Raw genomic sequence first — 26,052 nt, 5'->3', positions numbered from 1 at the left:
TACTAGCAGCTACCAGGGAGGGAGGTGCTCCCATCTCTTGTATCCCAGTGGCCACTATTGTACAACCTGCTGCAAGGAACCTACAAATAATACCGTAACGCAGGACTTCCATCAAGTGTAGTCTACACATTTATTAGCGAGTAAGTTGCAAGTGGCACACCTCTTGGTCTGTCCACCTCGCTGCGGCCTACCGCACTTCTCTGCTCTTTATAACTTCTTGAAACTATCAGTGCAACAGTGTGATCATTCTTAATATGTAATATGGGGTACTCAGCACTTAAAGTTTACCCCCGAAATCATCTGCAGGTATTTGAGGGAATGGAACAGACTGCCTGTCACAAGTCAAAGTCAGTCATAGCATGAGCCAGTTCAAGAAGAGTGCCAAAAGGTGCCTAATGAATGTAGCGACAGAAAGGGAAGAGAAGGATTTTTTTTTTTAGCTAACACGTATGTAAATATAAATAACTCATTTTACCTTATTCCTAGTATATCTCCTTTATAGTATAATAATAAGGTATTAAAAGGACTCCAATGGAAATAAATCACTGTGACTTTTTTGTGTTATCTCAGATTATCTACACATATGCTGTTATGTATGATAATCTATGTAACTGTATTTGTGTATATCTGAATAAACTTATTTACTTATTAACACATCAGCACTAAAAGTTTCAAGTCGAGCAGAAGATGCATTTTCTAGTTATTGCACAGAAACCCATGAAAGAATGCATCAGCCAGTGAAAACTGATTTAGTTTAATAAGTGTAATATTTTTATTATGCACCCCATACCCATCCTTCACAATTATTATAAACAAAGGAAAGCCCTCAACCTGAATGGGTCATATAGTGCCTGTGGAACAGGAAACATTCAAATCTCAATCCAAACAAGAAGATAGACCTAGTTCCTCGTATCAAGAGCCCCTCACCATTAAGGTAAAAATAATGCAACAAAATAATACTATACCATGTTGAGGTGGCAAAATGGCGTCCAACTTTCTTCTACGTAAGATACACCACTGTTGAAGGCGGCTAGAGGAGCCTGTCTCATCTACCACACTAAAACATAATTTGGGAATGACCTATGTAGCAGTGTGCATGAGGCACCTATGAACACAGTGTGCATGAGGCACCTATGAACACACATTATACAAGCACTGAAAATGTGAAGCTGCTCGAATAATGCGTTCTAGTGTAATACACAAATTTTCTTTTGTAAGAAAAATTAAAATGTTGCTGGAAAATGTTCCTCTTATAAATATAACTAAACGTTGTTGAATGTTTCTAAAAATAGGAAAGTCTTCCCTCATTAAACTAAAACAGGACCATAAAAAGCGATTTTTTATATATTTTTTCATTTGTATTCCCTTTAAAATTATCTAAAGTCCTGTAAGAAGGAATATTTGTCTTTGATATTTTAATATAAAAATGTTTCCTGTGAAACTGATCGTACGACATTTCTAGTTAATACTGTACATGGGAAACAATTTGCTCAATAAAATTGAAAAAAAAATGAAATTTACACCACTCAAAGAGTGACAAACTGTGCTTTAATCAATCTCGCCAATGGTAGAAGTTTGAAGCCAACCAGAAAAAGCATTCTTCAGTAATTGATCTCATTCTAATTCCAGATTTTTTATCTTTCAGAAAAAAATTCAAATCTGTCTTCTAGGACTAAATACGTACATGGGGTATCATCCCTCTTATAGAATGCATCATCACTAATATTTTAAAGCCATTCAGACGACCCATTCTTTAACTATTGAATAAAAAATGAATATCAATATTCAATAACAACCCCATCACTGGTAAAACTTTGAAACCAATCAAATGAATTATTCTCGGGTTATGGCACAGATTCCTGCGATTCCAAGTTTTTGACTACAGTATTTCACTACAACAAATTTGCATACATGCAAATTATAGATGTATCATAGATGTATCAGCCATTCTGAAGAGGTACATTGAAAATTATTGAACTAGTTAAAAATTTCACACTATTTTACAAATAAAATGTCCAAATCAGCAACTACACATTTGAATTTTACTCTGCTGTTGTCAAATTTTAGGCACCTTTTTTTTTTTTTGATGTTTGAAGCTGAGCAATGTCAGGAAGCTGGGAATAGGTTCACCAACTTTGGTCATAAGACATAAAAACATGCCAGTTGTACCAAGAATTTGGTCCTCATTACCATACACAACCAAGTTAATTAATTTCCAGCTGCCAGCCATACAGGACCTGGAGAGAGTTCTGGGGGTCAATGCCCCCGCAGCCCAGTCTGTGACCAGGCCTCATGGTGGACCAGGGCCTGATCAACCAGGCTGTTACTGCTAGCCGCACGGCGTCCAAAGTACTACCCACAGCCCGGGTGATGAGGTACTGACTGTAGGTGCCTGTTCAGTTCCTGCTTGAAGACAGCCAGGGGTCTATTGGTAATCCCCCTGATGCATGCTGGGAGGCAGTTGAATAGTCTTGGGCCCCTGACACTTACTGTGTTGTTTCTCATCGTGCTAGTGACACCCCTGCTTTTCATTGGGGGGATGTTGCACTGTCTGCCGAGTTGTTTGCTTTCGGAGAGAGTGATTTTCCTGTGCAAGTTTGGTACTGGTCCCTCTAGGATTTTGCAGGTGTATATAATCATGTATCTCTCCCTCCTGCATTCCAGGGAGTACAGGTTTAGGAACTTCAAGCGTTCCCAGTAAATGAGATGGTTTATCACAGTTAAGTGCGCCGTAAAGGTTCTCTGTACATTTTCTAGGTCAGCAATTTCACCTGCTTTAAGGCAGGTGCTGTTAGTGTGCAGCAATATTCCAGCCTAGATAGAACAAGCGACCTGAAGAGTTTCATCATGGGCATGGCATCCCTAGTTTTGAAGGATCTCATTATCCATCCTGTCATTTTTCTAGCAGATGCGATTGATACAATGCTATGATCCTTGAAGGTGAGATCCTCCGACATGATCACTCCCAGGTCTTTGATATTAGTTTTTCGCTCTATTGTGTGGTTGGAATTTGTTTTATACTCCTATGAAGTTTTAATTTCCTTATGTTTTTCATATCGGAGTAATTGAAATTTCTCATCATTGAACTTCATATTGTTTTCTGCAGCCCATTTAAAGATTTGGTTGATGTCCGCCTGGTGTTTTGCAGTGTCTTCAATGGAGGACACTGTCATGCAGATTTGGGTGTCATCTGCAAAGGAAGACACGACGCTGTGGCTTATATTCCTGTCTATGTCCGATATGAGGATGAGGAACAAGATGGGCGCGAGTACTGTACCTTGTGGAAGAGCTTTTCACTGTAGCCGCCTCAGACTTTACCCCGTTGACTACTACTCTTTGTGTTCTATTTGTTAGGAAATTATAGATCCATGTACCAACTTTTCCTGTTATTCCTTTAACATGCATTTTGTGCACTATTACATCATGGTCACACTTGTCAAAGGCTTTTGCAAAGTCTGTGTATATTACATTTGCATTCTGTTCGTCTTCTAGTGCATCTAGGACCTTGTCGTAGTGATCCAGTAGTTGGGACAGACAGGAGTGACCTGCTCTAAACCCATGTTGCCCTAGGTTGTCTAATTGATGGGTATCTAGATGGGCGGTGATCTTGCTTCTTAGGACCCTTTCAGAGATTTTTATGATATGGGATGTTAGCACTATCGGTCTGTAGTTCTTTGCTATTGCTTTACTACCCCCTTTGTGGAGTGGGGCTATATCTGTTGTTTTTAGTAACTGTGGGACGACCCCAGTGTCCATGCTCCCTCTCCATAAGATGTTAAGAGCACGTGATAGGGGCTTCTTGCAGTTCTTGCACAAGCCAATTAGATGGGACATTCACGAGTTATGAGCAAAATAAAGCTGAAAAAAAAGAAAATTCAAACAATCGCTAAAATGTCCTCCTTTGGGGATATCCAATTACTGTTACTTGGCTATGGCTAAGTAACTGCTTTTCATTTGTTGTGCAAACATTGATTACGTATTTGTTATTTGTCATTTTTTGTATACTGTGCTCCATATTATAAATTAAATTTTGACTCATTGATTGCTACCTCTTCCTCAAGAGTCACTAAAATAGTTTATGAAGTTCCAGTTTATTATTATTATTATTATTAAACACTGATCGTTTCCTGAGATAGCATGACCTGAAAAGGAAGAAACACTGTCACCATCACCATCACTATCTTGCCAGAGGCATGCCAACATTACAGCTCAGATGCCCCTCCGGACTGTAATATTCCCATTCCTTCTTTGGAGTGCAGGCACTGTGCTTCCCACCTCCAGGACTGAAGACCAGTCCTATCGATTGGTCTTCTGCCAAAACTGTCTTCCCTGCTTCCATCTTTAACAGTCGCCGTCTGGCTGAATTCTCCCTAATACACAACTTTCCTTGTATGAATGAATCTTAGTCCTGGCCTCATCTCTGTAGATGCCTTCCTTTCCCACTACATTGTAAAATGCTCCAAACTCCAGAACACCCGTGACTTAACCTGATTCCTCCTTTTTCTTCTTCCTCTTCCCCTTTCCTCTTTCCTTTTTCTCCTTTGGGTTGTCTTTCTTCTGCCTTGTATTTATTCCTTCTTTATTTATTTATTTATTCCCCCCTCTTGTGTTTTTGCTCTTACCCTCTGTGGCTCCTAGCTCCCTTGCAGTGCTCCTCTTTCTTAGTATCTGACTGGCTCCTTCTTACAACCTCCCCCACTACTACCTATATATTCCCCTCCCTCTCTCCTTTTCGTTAGTGTGACTTTGTAAATAGTCCAAGTTGGACCGAAACGTCATCGTAAGCTCCTCTCTTCTTTGTGCGGGTTATTTGTGTATACCCTTCCAAATTCATCCACCAACCTTTGCAACTTCTTTTCAGAATCTCCCAAAAGCACCATGTCATCAAAAAAAAGCAGCTGTGACTACTCCCACTGTGTATTAAATTCTTTATCTTTTAATTTTACACCTCTCCCTATAACTCTAGCATTAACTTCTTTTACAGCCCCATCTATAAATACGTTAAAAACCATAATGTCATCACACATCCCTGTCTAAGGCTTACTTTTGCCAGAAAATAATCTCCCTCTCTCCTAAATACACTAACCTGAGCCATACTATCCTCATAAAAGCTCTTAATTGCTTTAAGTAACCTATCACCTATTCCATACACTTGAAACAGTTAGGCTAGCTTGGCTTACGCTTTTGGGAGGTGACCAGGAAAAGCCTTATACACATAGGCCCAAAAATATAATTATCTCCATTGTAAAACCCTCTTAACATTGGTGAATTTACACACTAAATAACAAATGAGTGGCTCATCTCTATATTTATCTTTGTTACTTTTTTTTACTAGATTTATGCTACCTTTTTTTTGTTTGGTTATCAAAAAAACTTTCTCCACAGTAACAAAATAATGTGTCTCCATTGTACTACCCACTTAACATTGAAAATTTTTCATAATAACTATCCCCTTGGCTCCCAGCATCTTAGTCACCTCTTTTGAGATGGATGGCTCATGAAGAATTCTTTTCTGCTTCCCCATGGAGATTTTTGGAATATGATGACCATAACATTTACAATTTATTTTGTGACATAACATTAATAATTTACAGTTTCAGATGATCAAGAGACTGTCATGAGGCAACCAAGACATTGACTTGAGTCAATTTGAGTTAAGAAAGGCACCGCCAAGGTCCCAAGAGCTAGTTGATCCAATAGACCCCTTCATGAGAGGACCAGGAAGTCCCCAAGAGCTGGGTGGACTGCTAAATCACCCTGTGAGAGGAGCAGGCAAAAGACACCCTTTGCCTACCCAGTGGGCAGCACCTTCCACCAGCCCAGCAATGCCCTTTCCCTCAGCCTTTCAGTCATCAGCAACTGTGGTGGCTCCAGTTTTCCCAAGACCCTCTACACCACCATTAAGGGAATATTCACCACCAAGAGGTAATCCTCCACCACCACTACGAGGATATTCCCCACCAACACGGGGATATTCTCCACCACCGCAGGGTTATTCCCTATCACCACAGGGATATCCACCTCCACCACCACCACCACCACCACCACGGGGATATTCACCTCCACCACCACGGAGAAATTCACCTCCACCACCACGGGGATATTCATCTCCACCACCACGGAGAAATTCACCTCCACCACCACGGGGATATTCACATCCACCACCACGGGGATATTCGCCTCCACCACCACAGGGATATTCGCCTCCACCACCACGGGGATATTCGCCTCCACTACCACGGGAAAATTCCCCACCACCACAGGGATACTATTCACTTTCACCACCACGGGGTTATTCTCCACCACCACGGGGATATTCACTTCCGCCACCACGGGGATATTCACCTCCTCCACCACGAGGATATTCACCTCCTCCACCACGAGGATATTCACCTCCACCGCGGAGAAATTCCCCACCACCAAAAGGATATTCGCCACCGCCACCACGAGGCATGTCTCGACCACCACCACGAGTTTATTCACCTCCACCACGAGGATATTCACCTCCACCACGAGGATATTCACCTCCACCGCCACAGAGAAATTCCCCGCCACCACGGGGATATTCACCACCACCACCACGGGGATATTCACCACCACCACCCCGAAAGTTTTCGCCACCACCAGTACAGGGATATTCGGTGTCACCACCACAAACGGGATATTCCCTACCACCACAGAGTAATTCGCCACCAAGAAGATATTCACAACCATCACCAAGGAGATATTCCCCACCACCTCCAAGGGAATATTTTCCATCACAAGGATATTCCTCATCACCACAGAGATATTCACCAACTCCACAGAGATATTCCCCTCAACCTCGACGGAGGCATTCCCCACCGCTTTCACGTAGGTATTCTGAACCAGCAGAAAGATATTCACCACCACCACAGGGATATTCTCCACGACGGGGATATTCGGGATATTCTCCACCACAACGGGAATATTCTCCCCCACAACAGGGATATTCTCCCACACCACGGGGATATTCTCCCCCACCACGGAGACATTTCCCAACACCACCAAAAGGAAAACCATCTGCAGTAGCTGAAAGGGTACATCCTCCTCCAGCAGACAGGTCTCCAACAGTGCACCAATATGGTCCCTCGAGAGGTGGCAGGGAACCAGCACAGAACAGACAGCCACATCAGACTTCAGTAATTAGGGGTGTGAATGTCTCCAACACAGGAAGCTCCAACAAAGGTAGCTCCAATGTTGGTAGTTCCAACACTGGCAAAGAGCCTCAGGGGAAGCACAAGACACCACTGGGCATTAAACCTTCCCCATCAACACAACAGAAGCCCCATGTACCCATGCCAGATTATGACCCTAATCCCCAAGTTGCTTACCTTCCCAGCCCTGATTATTGATACTTGTGATTAGTATAACTATTTAGTCTATGGGTTTAACACATGTACAGTGTACATGTTTAATAATTAGTTCATGAACAGCATATGCTAGCCATGGTGATGGTTACTAGTTTGCAAGTGTAGTAAACTCTTGGCAAATATTTAGTTTAGAGGCTTGACTGAACTCAGTCTTTATTTTACTTTTTAAAATACAGTCTTGTGCAAATTGTTCACTTGGGATATATTAGACACAAATTACTTTTATGAGAGGAAGAATGTACAGTGGGCCCCTGCGAATTTGCAGCTTCAGTAATTCGCGGATTTTTCCTTAGAGTCTAACTAATGATTGTTCGCAGAAATCCCTGCAAATTCACCGAAATTTTTTTTGGCCTTTTTCATGGCAATATATAAGTTTTTATGTGTTTTAACGCTAAATATTAAGAAAAACATAATTTAATAATTTTGTATCATAAATATTAATGTAAATTCAACAAAATTTCCATATAAAATATAACACTATAATTTTTTTAGTGCTGTAGAGAGAATGGTATCACTCATTTTTGGTGAGTATGTACCTGCACCTTTAACTTCACTTGTACTAAATTAAATTATTATAATCCCTATACTATTTACTGTACGTATACTAAAGAAAACAGGGTTGCATGAATTACAGTGTACCAAAGAAAATGTTTTTACATGAATTACAGTACATATGGAGGTAACATCAGTATTTTACATTCTAGCACTGCAGGAGTACAGTACTGTATATGGGTTTATCTTTACATTCTTTTTTTTTTAAGGGTGATGTATGAAGCTGAGTTTGAAATAAAATTAAAGTGTTTTGAGGGCATATTTAGGGTTTAAACTATAAAAATAGGCCTTTATAGGCATTTTTTAACTTCGTCCAGAATTCGCGGTTTTTCCAAATTCGCAGGTGGTCTTGGAACATAACCCCCGTGAATTTGGGGGGACTACTGTATTTCATATAATGTACCACTGAAGAGATATGACTGGTCAAACAACTATTAGTATACAGTCATATGACATGATATGCCAATCAGCTGTTAACATTGGCATGTGACTGAATAATCACTGGAAATTTAAAAAACTGTAGATTACACTGACGATGGGACAATATTAGGATAGCTTTTTTTTGTAGATCCATAGGCTGCAAGAAATCAGTGCATGGGCAGCTGACTGATTCAGCGGGAAGAGCTCTGACCTGGAGTTTTGTGACTCCCTCACCCTGGGTTCAAACCCCACTTATTTGGTGGTTAGTCTCACCTACATGTGGGTGTATGGGTCAAGTCGTCTCAAGGAAGCATGTTGCCTAGATAGGGTCACTTTCCAGCGAGTCATTATGTACAGATTAATGCAGAAGGTAGGATTTTAAAGTAGTAATAAAAATGTAACAGGTGAGCTCAGGTCATACCCACTGTATTAGGTCACCAATTTAATATACAGTACACACATTACGTGTATTATCTTTCTTCTTTCAACAAACCGGCCATATCCCACAGAGGCAGGGTGGCCCAAAAAGAAAAACACATATTTCTCTTTTTAACTTCAGTAATGTATACAGGAGAGGGGGTTACTAGCTCCTTGCTTCCGGCATTTTAGTCTCCTCTTACGACACGCATGACTTACAGAGGAAGAATTTTGTTCCACTTCCCTATGGAGAATATATTATTATATCCTTTCCTATTTTATAAGGAACATAGTATATGTTTTTTTTCATATTAGATAAATGAGACTACAGGTTTCCATATATGGCAAATGCACAAAGACAGGAATTTCTGTGGTCATGAGAAGTTCCAGCCCCTAAAGCACAAGGCATTAAATATAATTTCCCAAGCACCTAAAGGGATCTGCCTTTAGAGGGTGATGGATACAATTACACTTGCATACAAACTGATTGCTACTGTATAAATTATCTTGCTTGTTAATGTACATTTAACTGAAAATGTTAATAAAGATTTGAAAATCTATAATTCTTTATGAATAAACTTTTCTAATTTTTTTTTTTTTTTTCAACAAGTCGACCGTCTCCCACCGAGGCAGGGTGATCCAAAAAAGGAAGAAAATCCCCAAAAAGAAAATACTTTCATCATCATTCAACACTTTCACCACACTCACACATTATCACTGTTTTTGCAGAGGTGCTCAGAATACAACAGTTTAGAAGCATATACGTATAAAGATACACAACATATCCCTCCAAACTGCCAATATCCCAAACCCCTCCTTTAAAGTGCAGGCATTGTACTTCCCATTTCCAGGACTCAAGTCCGACTATATGAAAATAACCGGTTTCCCTGAATCCCTTCACTAATTATTACCCTGCTCACACTCCAAGAGATCGTCAGGTCCCAAGTATCATTCGTCTCCATTCACTCCTATCTAACATGCTCATGCACGCTTGCTGAAAGTCCAAGCCCCTCGCCCACAAAACCTCCTTTACCCCCTCTTTCCAACCCTTTCGAGGACGACCCCTACCCCTCCTTCCTTCCCCTATAGATTTATATGCTTTCCATGTCATTCTACTTTGATCCATTCTCTCTAAATTACAAAACCACCTCAACAACCCCTCTTCTGCCCTCTGACTAATGCTTTTATTAACTCCACACCTTCTCCTAATTTCCATACTCCAAATTTTCTGCATAATATTTACACCACACATTGCCCTTAGACAGGACATCTCCACTGCCTCCAACCGTCTCCTCGCTGCTGCATTTACCACCCAAGCTTCACATCCATATAAGAGTGTTGGTACTACTATACTTTCATACATTCCCTTCTTTGCCTCCATAGATAACGTTTTTTGACTCCACATATACCTCAATGCACCACTCACCTTTTTTCCCTCATCAATTCTATGATTAACCTCATCCTTCATAAATCCATCCGCCGACACGTCAACTCCCAAGTATCTGAAAACATTCACTTCTTCCATACTCCTCCTCCCCAATTTGATATCCAATTTTTCTTTATCTAAATCATTTGATACCCTCATCACCTTACTCTTTTCTATGTTCACTTTCAACTTTCTACCTTTACACACATTCTCAAACTCATCCACTAACCTTTGCAATTTTTCTTTAGAATCTCCCATAAGCACAGTATCATCAGCAAAAAGTAACTGTGTCAATTCCCATTTTGAATTTGATTCCCCATAATTTAACCCTACCCCTCTCCCGAACACCCTAGCATTTACTTCTTTTACAACCCCATCTATAAATATATTAAACAACCATGGTGACATTACACATCCCTGTCTAAGACCTACTTTTACCGGGAAGTATTCTCCCTCTCTTCTACACACCCTAACCTGAGCCTCACTATCCTCATAAAAACTCTTAACAGCATTTAGTAACTTACCACCTATTCCATATACTTGCAACATCTGCCACATTGCTCCTCTATCCACTCTATCATATGCCTTTTCTAAATCCATAAATGCAATAAAAACTTCCCTACCTTTATCTAAATACTGTTCACATATATGCTTCAATGTAAACACTTGATCTACACATCCCCTACCCACTCTGAAGCCTCCCTGCTCATCCGCAATCCTACATTCTGTCTTACCTCTAATTCTTTCAATTATAACCCTACCGTATACTTTTCCTAGTATACTAAGTAAACTTATTCCTCTATAATTTTTACAATCTCTTTTGTCCCCTTTCCCTTTATATAAAGGGACTATACATGCTCTCCGCCAATCCCTAGGTACCTTCCCCTCTTTCATACATTTATTAAACAAAAGTACCAACCACTCCAACACTATATCCCCCCCTGCTTTTAACATTTCTGTCATGATCCTGTCAGTTCCAGCTGCTTTACCCCCTTTCATTCTACATAATGCATCACGTACCTCCACCACACTTACATTCTGCTCTTCTTCACTCCTAAAAGATGGTATACCTCCCTGGCCAGTGCATGAAATTACCGCCTCCCATTTTTCTTCAACATTTAAAAGTTTCTCAAAATATTCTCGCCATCTACCTAATACCTCCCTTTCCCCATCTACTAATTCCCCTACTCTGTTTTTAACTGACAAATCCATACTTTCCCTAGGCTTTCTTAACTTGTTTAACTCACTCCAAAATTTTTTCTTATTTTCATTAAAATTTCTTGACAGTGCCGTGCCTCTCCCACTCTATCATCTGCTCTCCTTTTGCACTCTCTCACCACTCTCTTCACCTTTCTTTTACTCTCCATATACTCTGCTCTTCTTATAACACTTCTGCTTTGTAAAAACCTCTCATAAGCTACCTTTTTCTCTTTTATCACACCCTTTACTTCATCATTCCACCAGTCACTCCTCTTTCCTCCTGCCCCCACCCTCCTATAACCACAAACTTCTGCCCCACATTCTAATACTGCATTTTTAAAACTATTCCAATCCTCTTCAACCCCCCCACTACTCATCTTTGCACAAGCCCACCTTTCTGCCAATAGTCGCTTATATCTCACCCGAACTTCCTCCTCCCTTAGTTTATACACTTTCACCTCCCTCTTAATTGTTGTTGCCACCTTCCTCTTTTCCCATCTACCTCTTACTCTAACTGTAGCTACAACTAAATAATGATCCGATATATCAGTTGCCCCTCTATAAACATGTACATCCTGGAGCCTACCCATCAACCTTTTATCCACCAATACATAATCTAACAAACTACTTTCATTACGTGCTACATCATACCTTGCATATTTATTTATCCTCTTTTTCATAAAATATGTATTACTTATTACCAAATTTCTTTCTACACATAGCTCAATTAAAGGCTCCCCATTTACATTTACCCCTGGCACCCCAAATTTACCTACTACTCCCTCCATAACATTTTTACCCACTTTAGCATTGAAATCCCCAACCACCATTACTCTCACACTTGATTCAAAACTCCCCACGCATTCACTCAACATTTCCCAGAATCTCTCTCTCTACACTTCTCTCTTCTCCAGGTGCATACACGCTTACTATAACCCACTTTTCACATCCAATCTTTATTTTACTCCACATAATCCTTGAATTTATACATTTGTAGTCCCTCTTTTCCTGCCATAGCTTATCCTTCAACATTATTGCTACTCCTTCTTTAGCTCTAACTCTATTTGAAACCCCTGACCTAATCCCATTTAATCCTCTCCATTGAAACTCTCCCACCCCCTTCAGCTTTGTTTCACTTAAAGCCAGGACATCCACGCACATTCAGACTTCCCACTTTGACAATTTTCTTCTTCTTATTCTTTTTAGTAATCTTTACAGGAAAAGGGGTTACTAGCTCATTGTTCCCGGCATTTTAGTTGACTTTTACAACACGCATGGCTTACGGAGGAAAGATTCTTATTCCACTTCCCCATGGATATAAAAGGAAAAGTAATAAGACCAAGAACTATTAAGATAAAATCAAAGAAAACTCAGATGAGTGTGTATAAATAAACGTGTACATGTATGTGTAGTGTGACCTAAGTGTAAGTAGAAGTAGCAAGACATGCCTGTAATCTTGCATATTTATGAGACAGACAAAAGACACCAGCAATCCTACCATCATGTAAAACAATTACAGGCCCTCGTTTTACACTCGCTTGGCAGGACGGTAGCACCTCCCTGGGCGGTTGCTGTCTACCAACCTATTTTTTCCGTTACATCAGACAGCAATATTTCAATGAACTGGTAATTAACCAATACAGTGGAACCCCGAATCTCAGCCACTGCGTTTATCGGTCAAATCGTATTTAGACTGGTTTTGGGGCCAAAATTTTGCTCCATATTTCGGCCGGTGCCTCGCAAATCAGCCATATTATACGTGTCAGCCTGCATATAATACGCGGGGATGCCGCTGCGTAGGCGAGTCAGTCTCCCTGTGTCTCTCGGTGAATGAGCATTTACAGTGGACCCCCGGTTAACGATATTTTTTCACTCCAGAAGTATGTTCAGGGGCCAGTACTGACCGAATTTGTTCCCATAAGGAATATTGTGAAGTAGATTAGTCCATTTCAAACCCCCAAACATACACGTACAAACTCACTTACATAAATACACTTACATAATTGGTCGCATTCGGAGGTGATCGTTATGCGGGGGTCCACTGTACGTACTCCATGCATTCATCCAAACATTTCCATAAAATCCATTGGTTTCTGTGCTTGTTTATTAAGTGTGACTGTGAAATAAGCCACATGGGTCCATAGAAAGTTCCTAGTAAGGTTCCTTTGGTAAAGAAAGTGAGAAACATGATGGAATTTAACCCTTTCAGGGTCCAAGGCCCAAATCTGAAGTGGTGCCCCAGTGTCCAAGAATTTAAAAAAAAAAAAATTGTTATTTTTTCTTATGAAATGGTAGAGAATCTTTTTGTGAAGGTAATAAAACAAAAAGTACGAAATTTGATGGAAAATTGACAAAATTATGCTCTCGTGAATTTTGATGTGTCAGCGATATTTACGAATCGGCGATTTTGCCGATTTTGACTCCCATTTTAGGCCAATTACATTATTCCAGTCGACCAAATTCTTAGCTATTTCACTAGTATTACTTCTATTCTATCGATTGAGCACAAGAAATCGCCAAGTCAACCATTTCAACTACAAAATAAAGTGACCGGAAATTGGTAATTTGGCCAATTTAACACAAAGTTCAAAATATTCCAATTTCAAAATAGGGTCCAGAATAAACAATGTAGGTATTCCTGGCACTAAACTAACATTTCCTCTGTTCATTAGTTATGTTTTGAGGCTTTACAAATAAATTCCATTTTGAATTTTTATTCACATAATGAATTTTTATTCACACCAAAAAATAGAAGATTTACTGTTATGCAATATTGTAATAATTGTATAAATATCATCACCACATTTGTGAATGTATATTAGACCCACCAGCTGGCGTGTATAAGACGCGTGAGGTCGTTTGTTTACTCTTGAACATCGGCAAAAATTTAACATTTCCGCCACTTTGAGCTCAGTTTCAAGCCATTTCCAGTGCTAACACCAATCAAAATTATCTCTATTTCTGTGATGTGTCTTCCATTCTATCAAATGAGACCAAGAAATCACAAATACAACTATAAAAAACATACGAAAAAACACTGCAAAGTCGCTGTTTTAATCGAAAATCACGGTCTCAGTTTTTTTGTCTCTCATTATACACAGTGTGCTGCAGGATTTGTTTTATGTGGTGCACACATACCACATAGATGTATTCTCTCATATCTAGGCCCAAATTTACCACTCACAGTTTATCAGAGTGAGCTGAGCTCATGACGTAGATCTACGGTTTGGACCCTGAACGTAAAGCCGTAGATCTACGGGACGGACCCTGAAAGGGTTAAGAAATAAGTTATTGAAAAATAGGAGAGTGGTGTTTGAGTGCTAGAACTTGCCAGGATGTATGGGAAATCCAAATCAACAATCAATTCCATCCTGGCAAAGAAAGTAGAAATCAAGGAAGTTAATGTTGTGAAAGGGAGTTTAGCAGGGAGTGTAGCAGGAAGGCAGGGAGTGTAACAGGCATGGGGGGAGTGCAGTGGGGAGGCAGGACCCCAATGGAAATATGCCACTCTGACTTTTTTGGGTTATCCTAGGTTCTTTACACATATGCTGTGGAAAGGAGGCAAGGAGTGTAGCATGGAGGGAGGAAGTGTAGCAGGGAAACAGGAAGTGTGGAAGGGAGGCAGGGAGTGTAGCAGGCAGGCAGGGAGTGTAGCAGGCAGGCAGGGAGTGTAGCAGGCAGGCAGGGAGTATAGCAGGCAGGCAGGGAGTGTAGCAGGCAGGCAGGCAGGCAGGCAGGGAGTGTAGCAGGCAGGCAGGCAGGGAGTGTAGCAGGCAGGCAGGCAGGGAGTGTAGCAGGCAGGCAGGCAGGCAGGGAGTGTAACAGGCAGGCAGGCAGGCAGGGAGTGTAGCAGGCAGGCAGGCAGGCAGGCAGGCAGGGAGTGTAGCAGGCAGGCAGGCAGGGAAGTAACCCCAGAGAGGGCTTTGATACCTGAAGTCCTTATGGAGAGGGATTCCCCTCCCAAACAATAATCAGTTCTCCCTCTCTCCTCCTCCCTGTCTTCCATAAGCCAACAAGAGTTTTCAATAAAGGTATGTAATAGCAATTTAAATGTTCATTTACTTATTTTATTTAGCTCTCATTGTTTTGTGTATGTAAAACTATAATTAATCTTTAAAAAATGTATTTTTGTTAATATTTTTGGGAAATATTGCTTCGAGTTTAGGCCTTTTCAAATTTTGGCAGACCTTCTGGAACAGATTACGGCCAATATTTGGAGTTCCACTGTATAACTTAGAAGGGAAATGACTTTTAACTATGAAGACTCTTAATCCAAGGAGTTTGAGCTAGCCTTTCCTTCCTCAGATCAAACCTAGTTAGCCTGACCCCTCATTCCCCAGGCACTGTATGGCCCTTGTGGGTTTCAGTCCCTCCCCGTGAATAAAAAGTTTAATAGGCAGGAGAATCTTATAAAAAGCCCAAAAGAATGTATGTTTATGATGAAGCCATACAAGTATTTGGAAGTAAAACTTATAAATAGAAGATCAAGATAAACACAGAAAAATATAGAATTATAATGTTAATTACAATAGCACCTGCATATTTCATGTGAATGAGTGAATTTTAATGTGCCAAGACTGATCTTGAATCTCTACTTGTCTCATTAATGTATTTCACTTCTCAACACAATCATTACCACATACAAACAGACAATCTCTTGCTACAGACAATCTTTTGCTTTGTAGACTACAATAAGGTTTAAATTAACATCTACAAGTATTTCAACAATTTTCTCAATAAAAATAATGTATCGGCCAAACGAGGAATGTTTTCTTGGAAATGTTACTTCTTGAAAATGATAATTCTCATTATATTACAGCATTTCAGATGGAGGCTTAATGTGGGATGCCAGTAGAGGTCACTACAGTGCTTTCATAGGCATATTGTGGTATGCTAGGTCATAATGCTTTAGAGAGGAGGTTTAGTTTGACATACCAGTAAAGGTTGATAGACCTAGTATAGTATGACAGCATAGTTGGGTAGTTTAAGTCCAGAGAACATAAATCTTAAGATAGATAGCCTCTGTTTAACATGATTAGTAAAAACATTTATAATAAAATTAACTATCAAATGCATTTTAAAAAGGAAAATTATGCTATGACTGGTGTCTCTACTTCTCATGTGTTATATTTACTGCATTATACTGTACTGTACTTATTTCATCTAATATGGAGGAGTCAGTTATAGTAATATTTTAGAGATCTGCAGAACAAAGGAGGCAAATAAGCCTTCCAATTATCAATAACACATTTTCATCTGATACATCCAATAACAGCAGCATGTGGGTTCATCACAGTGTCATCATAAAAGAAAAAAGTACACTCGTAGAATGAAACTTTCTTCTTCGACCATCTGCTTGAGAACACAAAACATGATCACCTCCATCGCAGTCACTTGCACAGTCAGAAGTAGCAACTTTAATCTGCTTGCCTTTGGTGACAATGACTTTGGGATAAAAAATTAAATCTATTCATAATATATCATACATCATTTACAAAACCCCAAGACTGATGGTCTTGCAGTCTATCAATCATTCAGACAGTAGCATGGACCATATTTCAGCTAAATATACTTTTCACTCCTCACTTTCTACATAAGTTATGACTAGAACACATTAGCATCATCGTATGTTAAGTACAAATGGAGGGACTTCATAAGATGTAAGTATCATCAAATGTTCATGTCCCTATGCTTGGGCACCCGGATGCTCATATGCAAGGAATTACCACGAATAAAATGGGCAAGTGCTGATCTGTCAATATTGCCGCGTCTGGGTAATGTAAGGTCACAGTGTAGCACATCCTCAGCTTCATCCTCCAACACACACTCATCATCTAAAGTTTCATGAGCAAGGTCCAGCCTAGAAAGTGTGAGATTTGTCCTCGATCCTCGTAGATCTGTTCTGGAGGCTCGCAATTCACTTTTGGATGCTCTTAAATCTGACTTTGAAGCACGTAAGTCTGATTTTGAAGCTCGAAGGTCAGACCTCGAGGCTCGAAGATCAGGTTTTGATGCTCGAAGGTCTTGTCTTGATGCTCTTAAATCAGCTTTAGAAGCCCTCAGATCAGATTTAGAGGCTCGTATATCTGATTTTGAAGACCTTAAATCAGATTTTGAAGCCCTCAGATCTGATTTTGATGCTCTTAGATCAGATTTAGATGCCCTTAAGTCTGACTTTGATGTGCAAAGATCATTTCGTGACCCTCTAAGGTCAACTTTAGAGCCTCTGAGATCAGCCTTAGAGCTTCTTAATTCAGAATTTTTGGGAACTTTTTTCACAGTAAGTTGTGTTATTGCTCGTGACACAGACCCATTACATAATTTCTCCCACGGTTTTGCAACTGAACATAAGGTAGCTGGATCAATCTGAGTGAGAGAAGGCCTACGTCCACCTAGATCAGCATAGTCATCCCAGGATACAACACTGGCCGCATCTCCACCATCATATGAATCCGAGTGACATAATCTTTGACTTTCAACACGTGATTCTTCACAGTCATGGCAGGATACTCCACTATCTACATCAGAGTCCCGTGTAAGAATACCCTCTTCAACTAATGGTCGTTGGGTTTCAGCCAGCGGTCTGACAACATCATGAAATTGTCGTGCAGCTTCGTGAAGGTAACGAGGATCATCTAAGACAAGAGATGCACGCCTAGTGGCACGTATAGGCTGATGGTGGCGAAGAGATCGTAATGTCTCCTCCATATCAACACTGAGATGGTTACCTTTGCTAGATTTCCGTCGTGTCAGAGTAGAAATGCTGCTCAATGGCATTTGCTGTCTATTCTGCTTTTGCTGATGTTGCTGCTGCTGTTGAAGTTGTTGCTGCTGTTCTTCAGGGATAGTACAGTGACAGAGTGGTGGAACAACCAGGGTGCTGTAGCCCTCTGTAAATGTTGGGCTGCTGCTTGAGTCACTTGAATATGCTGAGTCTGCATGGTCGGCTTCGGGTAATGGATATAAATGTTCGTTAGGAGCAGGATATGGTGAACGATAATCATGGGCATCGAAAACATTATGGTAATTTGTTGGCTCTTCCTCTTGTGTTTCATATGATTCTGCAATGATGGACGGACGCAATGGAGGCAAAGGTGTAGACATCCATGTGTGGTTAAGGCAATCATCTACTGTCATTCTGTCACTGAAATAAATTAATTTTATTATAATATATGAACAACTAAAAAAAAGTCACAAAGTACACATGGCCAAGAAATATACTGTATACAGAAGTGTAATGATTGATGTAAACTTATAGGTTATCTTTTCCCTCACTCATTTAGTAAACTACACTCCATCATATAACAAGGAACAAAAGAGGCTTTTGAGTAATATGTGAGGCTCATTTAAGGAAGCTGTGATGCTAGGGAATGAATAATATTGACTGTGTTTTAGTTTGGGTTGTGAAGAAAGGACAGACATTGATGAACAAGTTTTTACCAAGAAAATGTTTCACTGCGTAAATCCATACAGAGTGTACAGTGCTGTCCCAATTAAAGCTTGTTCGGTAACATGTCTTTTTTTCACTATTGTCGGCATTTGGATCCAATTAATTTAGGTCACTCTGATTTGGTAGGAAATGGCTGCTGTGTAAAAAAGAAATAATATAACAGGAAGCCTAACAAATTAGTTACAGGTAATATGTAATAAAGAACAAAAAGGCACAATACTGTGACTGGAACAATACATAAATAACCTTCACTTAGGAGAAAGAAACTTATCACGACGTTTCAGTCTGACCTGAGCCACTGACTAGTAAATGGTTCAAGTTAGACCCAAACATCGTCATGAGTTTCTTTCTCCTGTGTGTGGGTTATATGTATAATATGTAATAATACTAGTAAAGCACACACCTTGGCTTTTTGACAAGAAGGCCACAGATGAAGTCTTTTGCTTGATCAGAGATGTCTGCAAATAATTCTTCAGGAAAATCAAATTCACCTTGAGTGATATTGACAAATGTTTCCTGGTCAGTGTCTCCTCCAAATGGTGTACAGCCAGTTAGAAAAACATACGTGAGTACGCCAACAGCCCTGTTAAAAACAATTTACAAATTATTATAGTAAGCTACCACAGAACAACAAATAATATGAATAATGCACATAACTGCATATCAGTCTGCAGTTGTCCCTCCAAATCAATGGGGTTCTTTATTTGTGGACTTTGATTCAACTGTCTCACTGATGGGCAACCAGCAAATAGGTAGGTTCAATTATCCAAAGTTTCTCTAGTTCAATGACTTTCCTATGACCAAGTCTCTTTTTTGCTCTGGTCAGTATTAACACAAGATGAACCCAACAAACTTATGTTGTTATGAGCTATTTACAACAGGCAAAGTCAGGGCATATTTTCAGAATGGGTGGTGATATGCAACTGTGGATGAAATACAGTACAGTGGTATCTTGAATTTCAAACAGCTCCCAGCTCGAACAATTATGTAAGCATATTTTTGTAAGTGCTTTTGTAAGTGTATTTTTGGGGGTCTGAAATGGACTAATCTAATTTACATTATTCCATATGGGAACAAATTCATTCGGTATCGTCACTCGAACAGCCTTCTGGAACGAATTAAGTTCGTAAATCAAGGTACCACTGTACCTTTCTAATGAATTTCAATATGTATGTCATTAGAGTAAAATTTAAGAAAATATGATCACTTGAAATCTATGAGCAGTGACATAAGTCATACATTAGAGAAAATTATTGGAACTGAGTTCTAGCCACCACTAAATCTGCTATACAATATATTCAGTTTTGTATCTGAATTAATAGTATTTTCTAGACTTTTGACCACTTCATTTTTTTATTAGCTGATGCCTCTTTGGTATTCATGTTAAATGGCATAAATAATAACAGTACTGAAGAACACAACGAAAGCCACATAATCTAGGCACAAACTAGGCACAGAAAGGAGCTAATCATGTAGTGGTTAGCTTGGTCACTACATGTATTGGTCATTAATCAGGAAAATGGTTGTTAATATCTGATTTTCTTTCTTTTTGGGTCACCCTGCCTTGGTGGGAGACAGCCGACTTGTTAAAAAAAAAAAAAAAATTAGGACAGATACATTTAACAAAAGGAGATCTTTTTATTTATTTATTATCACCTTCATGAGGCTTTATCATGGACAGTTTGGTAAAGGAGAGAACCATATATACAGCATCATCTTTTCGGTGTTCCACATTTTTGTTGGTTTCAAACTGAGCCATTGTTCATTATGTTCCACCTGCTGGCAATTTTTGCTGGAGGATGGGGGCACATAATGAACAATGGCTCAGTTTAAAGCCAACAAAAACATGGAACACCAAAAAGAGGGTGCTGTATGCATGATGACCTCTTGTAATTCATGAACCCTCACGTATGTGAAATGTCATAATAAAAAAGTTGCCTTCTGCTATATGTCATTTTAACCCCTTGTTGCTATGCCATACTCCAACAACAGGTTCAGTAGTACATACTATAAAAATTAAGGTCATCTTAAAAGCTGAATGAAACTTACCACATATCAGTTGAAAGGCTGATTGGTTCAAAGTTAATCACCTCAGGAGCTGTAAAAAAAAATTGAAACAGTCAACTACAGAGTACTTGAGGTATTTATACTATATAGGGTAGGACATATATTTTGAAAATTTTAGTCTAATCAGTGCCTGTATTGCTATAATACACATACTATATAAAAAATGTACATGCACATATGTGAAGATTCTCCACAACTTAAAGCCTTATTAGCCAAGATTTAAAAATTACTCAATATAGCAGAAAACGATTGCAAACAGATTATTCAAGCTCCAAGTGACCAAAAGTGCTTGCCAATATTTTGGTAGATTTTTTCTAAAAACTTCTGAATTTAAAAAAATAAAAAAAAACTTGTACTGAAGAATGATAATTAATCCTTTAACTGTCCAAACATAGATCTACATTTATGCGCATAGTGCTCCGACTTTGATTTCCTCCATTTGAAAGCATGTAAAAAAAAAAACGTAATCTACGTTCGGAGTGCTACACGAGCAAACGTAGATCTACGTTTGGACAGTTTAACCCTTAAACTGTCCAAAATTAGATCTACGTTTGCATGCGTAGCGCTCCGACCTTGATTTTCTCCATAAGAAACAATGTAAAAAAAAAAAGGTAGATCTACGTTCGGAGTGCTACGCGAGCAAACGTAGATCAATGTTCGGAGCGCTATGCGAGCAAACGTAGATCTACGTTTGGATAGTTTAAGGGTTAATATAAAATTATTACAATGTACTGTAAAATATAAAAATCAACTGTCATTAATTGTATAAAAAATATTAAAGTCAAAATTTCCCACTTCAAAACTTACCATAATTGTACAAAAGTGATGAAATATTGACAGATTTAGAAAAATGATACCAGTGCATAATATCTTATGTAGGTTCGAAAAGAGTCATTCTATAAAGAGAAGTCAAGAAGACCACTGTAGTACGGCCCCACAGGTATCATGCAGACAGCTGATACCAATGTGATTGCACAGGTATGGACAAACAAAAATCATAATTTAAAACATACTAAATAAATAAAATGAAGAAAAATGAGCACCTTTTGTACAAATACAGAAATTTGTATTCACACATGTGCCCCATTCTGGGAAACTTAAGGAGATGTACATTAATTATATGCACTGATAGTTATTTGGTAATATTTACAGTACAGTGAGCCCTCGGTTATTGGCCATTCCGCTTATCGGCCAACTCTATCGGCCATTTTTTTGGCTTCTGGTTATTGGCTGTTATTTTACTTATCAGCCGTATTGGACACTTATCAGCCGGCGATGCTCACGTGTTCCTGAGTCAGTGTAGCTAACCACTGAAGAGCTGCAAGAGCTTCATCTGGAACAGCAATAGAGCACAGCTCAGGAACTTGCTTCAGAGGAGGAGGAAGAGGGAGTGAAGGAGGTGCCTTCTTCAGAGATTAAGGAGATTTGTGTAATGTGGACTAGGGTGCAAGCTTTTACTGAGAAATATCACCCTGACCAAGCTGAAATAAGCTACATCTGCGACAGGTTCAGTGACAGAACCTTGTCCCACTTCAGGGAAATCTTAAAGAGACGCCAGAAACAGAGCTCTCTGGACAGATATTTTGTGCGACAGGGATCCAGTGATTCTCAAGCTGGTCCTAGTGGCATTAAAAGACAAAGAAGGGAAGTAACCCCAGATAGGGTTTTGATACCTGAAGTCCTTATGGAGGAGGATTCCCTTTCCAAACAATAAACTCTCCTCCCTCTATCCTCCTTCCTATCTTCCATAAGCCAACAACAGTCTTCAATAAAGGTATGTACGTAATACTGATTTAATTGTTCATGTATTTATTTTATTTTGTCCTCATTGTTTTGTGTATGTAAAACTATAATTAATCTCTAAAAAATATATTTTTTTGTGAACATTTCTGGGTATCTGGAACAGATTAATTGTATTTACATTAATTCTTATGGGAATAATTATTTTGGTTATCGGCCATTTCGGTTTTAGGCCGGCCTTCTGGAACGGATTACGGCCGATAACCGGGGGTCCACTGTACTTTAAACAATAAAGTACAGTATACAATACTGTACAGTACTGTACAGTATTTATTTGTTGATAACTGGGCCTTGTTGGGAACTGAGCAGAATGTAGAGCAATTCATTTTAACACGCCAAATTTAAGTTAAAAGTTATGAACAGTACGGATCTTTTTGTGACAAATTTATATCCAGTAAATAAAATCAATATGTACTTTGTGTCCTACCATGGTGAGAGGCTAGCACTGAACTTTGTAGAAAGTGAGTACTGTCTTTATTGTGCATTAGAATTCCAGACAGCAATGACAGCAGTAATGTGTACAACACATACTGTGTTATGTTTTGACCAAAAAAGCAAATAATGTACGAAGCACATAAATAAAATTTGCCTAAGTAAGAAGCAGCAAACTGTTTCTGGACCCTCCCAAAAGTCAGATAGATTTTGTCTGTTTTAGCAGCGAGTTTATTATCATCCAAGCGTCTGCTCCTCATTTCCTCTGATGTCACTTCCTGAACACCACTTTTCCTTCTCTATCATCTCATCTCCTTCTCTCTGCCATGTAGTGCTGAATGACTCTTTTGGGTTTATAACTTTCTATGATGATACTCATAATCCCTGAGTCATCACAGCTGTTACTCTCACCAAGCAATAATACCACAATATTACACTCTAGAAGAGTCTCATTACTTCCCACATTACCAAATACTATCAAAATTCATTAAAATTATTTTTCTAGATAGGAAAAGAAGTACAGTACTTAAAATTCAAAGACCTGGAACTTAAGTTCTACTTACCTACATAGTCTGGAGTGCCCATAATCTGTGTGATTTCTGATCCTTGATCAATAACGCGTGATAAGCCAAAATCCACCAGCTTAACACCTGCATCAGGAGAGTCACCCATCATCACCAAGTTCTGAGGCTGTAGAATGTACAAAAGTTTATTTAGCATAGCACTGAGTGACCCACATAAGTTCAGTGTAAGGAGCCATGTACAGTGGAACCTCGGTATACGACCAGCTCTCTACTCGAACAAAGCGCAGCACTTGACCAAACAAATACGACCTGCCAGAACTTCGCTGTAAACTATTTCATTTTTTTTTTTGTATTATTCGTATAAATAAGTCACCATAAGGCCTATGATGATTAGTGATAACAGCCAACCAAACAGAAAATTGGTTGGGAAGAACTTGTTTGATACTCAAATGGAGCGGCACTCCAACAGCCTTCTGGAATGAATTAAGGTCATATACCGAGGGTACACTGTATTACATAAAACTATTCATATAAAACTACTCAGTTCTAATTTAAGTGCAAATATTCTTTCAGTTAGAAAATTGTTTGCTAATATTTACCTGCAGCACAACAGACTACCAAAGGCTCTCACTTCAAGAAGGGCCTTGATACTGTTAAAGGGCTCTTAATTCAAAGAATTGGAACTACCTTCTCTTTCCCAATACTGCATGATCCCTACATGTTTAGTGTTGGAGGGAGGTGGAAAAAGAGGTTTTGTGTGTAAGGGGCTTGGACATGCAGCAGGCAAGTGTGAGTGTGTCACATAGAATTGAATGGAGACGAATGGTTTTTGGGACCTGACAAGCTGTTGGAGTGTGAGCAGGATAATATTTTGTGAAGGGATTCAGGGAAAGCAGTTAGCCAGACTTGAGTCCTGGAGGTGAGAAGTATAATGTCTGTACTTAAAAGGAAGGGTTTGGGATATTGGCTATTTGGAGTGACATCTAAACTGTCGTATATTATGAGTGTCTCTGCAAAGACACCTCTTCAAGGGGGGCTCCTTGGCGTGGTGAAGAGGCTCTTGGTCTGAGGAATTAGCCCTGTCGGTCTTCTTCCTCAGACCGAACCTAATTACCCCCCATTCTCCCCTCCCCTATCCCATCCTCCCCTTTTTCCATTCCTCCTCCTCCTCCCCACCCCTCCCTTTTGCCCTTCCTCTTTTTGGCCTTTGGGATTTCTCCCACAGGCACGCTAGTTCCTAGGTAGGGGAAAGGACACCGGGGTCCATCCCATTCCGTTGGGGTTCTTGGCGGTGGCGTAGTTTGCCGTGGAATCTGGATTGCCTGGGGATGTCCCGATTCCTCTCCGGTATCCCGGAGTAGCTTTGGGTGTCTTTCGGGCGACGGGTGTATCTCTGGAAGCCACCTTTCGGATTCCGGGGGTGGTGGCCGAAGGAGGTATGCTTTGTGGCGGATATCCGGCCGCCCTCTCTTTTGTCCACCGAGGTAGCTCGGCAGATGTGAGGTTGCTATCCCGGATTGCTGGTTTACTGGCATGAAGGGTAGGGTATGGCACGGGTTCCATGCTGCATCTGCGCTACTAGCGGTGTTAAGGTCCTCTTGGGCGCAGAAGGAGATTTCCGGCCCTTTCATTCCTCCTGGGAACTATTCCTCCCCGCTCCCCCCCTTTTTTCTTTTTTTTATTTTTATTTTCTTTTCTTCTTTCTTTTTTTTTTTTTTTTTTTTTTCCTCTTCAAGGGGGGCTCCTTGGCGTGGTGAAGAGGCTCTTGGTCTGAGGAATTAGCCCTGTCGGTCTTCTTCCTCAGACCGAACCTAATTACCCCCCATTCTCCCCTCCCCTATCCCATCCTCCCCATCCTCCCCTTTTTCCATTCCTCCTCCTCCTCCTCACCCCTCCCTTTTGCCCTTCCTCTTTTTAGCCTTCGTGATTTCTCCCACAGGCGCGCTAGTTCCTAGGTAGGGGAAAGGACACCGGGGTCGATCCCATTCCGTTGAGGTTTCTTGGCGGTGGCGTAGTTTGCCGTGGAATCTGGATTGCCTAGGGATGTCCCGATCCCTCTCCGGTATCCCGGAGTAGCTTTGGGTGTCGTTTGGGCGACGGGTGTATCTCTGGAAGCCACCTTTCGGATTCCGGGGGTGGTGGCTGAAGGAGGTATGCTTTGTGGCGGATATCCGGCCGCCCTCTCTTTTGTCCACCGAGGTAGCTCGGCAGATGTGAGGTTGCTATCCCGGATTGCTGGTTTACTGGCATGAAGGGTAGGGTATGGCACGGGTTCCATGCTGCATCTGCGCTACTAGCGGTGTCGAGTCCTCTTGGGCGCGGAGGGAGATTTCCGGCCCTTTCATTCCTCCTGGGAACTATTCCTCCCCGCTC

General features: G+C 40.2%; 2 protein-coding genes across 3 annotated transcripts in view; one reads left to right on the top strand and one right to left on the bottom strand.

Annotated features, from left to right (window-relative positions):
* LOC128700173 (uncharacterized) lies at positions 1 to 9,343 on the top strand. 2 transcript variants are annotated; one of them, XM_053793166.2, is made up of 2 exons: positions 1 to 140; positions 5,601 to 9,343. In XM_053793166.2, exon 2 carries the CDS (start codon positions 5,709 to 5,711, stop codon positions 7,371 to 7,373), a length of 1,665 nt encoding a protein of 554 aa, XP_053649141.2. In that variant the 5' UTR covers positions 1 to 140; positions 5,601 to 5,708; the 3' UTR covers positions 7,374 to 9,343. The 2 variants fall into 2 exon arrangements, with proteins under 2 accessions (XP_053649141.2, XP_053649140.2); XM_053793165.2 differs by having other exon boundaries at positions 5,595 to 9,343.
* A 6,114-nt stretch (positions 9,344 to 15,457) lies between these two features.
* LOC128700171 (uncharacterized) overlaps positions 15,458 to 26,052 on the bottom strand; it is a 210,381-nt gene continuing 199,786 nt past the window's right edge. The window contains exons 4-7 of the mRNA XM_070100708.1: positions 23,719 to 23,845; positions 20,906 to 20,954; positions 19,260 to 19,439; positions 15,458 to 18,550 (exon numbers count right to left, since the gene is read on the bottom strand). Coding sequence (XP_069956809.1) covers positions 17,077 to 18,550; positions 19,260 to 19,439; positions 20,906 to 20,954; positions 23,719 to 23,845 — 1,830 coding nt within the window. The 3' untranslated portion in view covers positions 15,458 to 17,076. The remainder of the gene's footprint in view (positions 18,551 to 19,259; positions 19,440 to 20,905; positions 20,955 to 23,718; positions 23,846 to 26,052) is intronic.

The sequence above is a fragment of the Cherax quadricarinatus genome, chromosome 74 (genome assembly GCF_038502225.1).
Source record: "Cherax quadricarinatus isolate ZL_2023a chromosome 74, ASM3850222v1, whole genome shotgun sequence".
Classification (NCBI taxonomy): Eukaryota; Metazoa; Arthropoda; class Malacostraca; order Decapoda; family Parastacidae; genus Cherax; species Cherax quadricarinatus.
The sequence above is the reverse complement of the archived record's forward strand: the minus strand, read 5'-3'. Positions and strand labels throughout refer to the sequence as shown.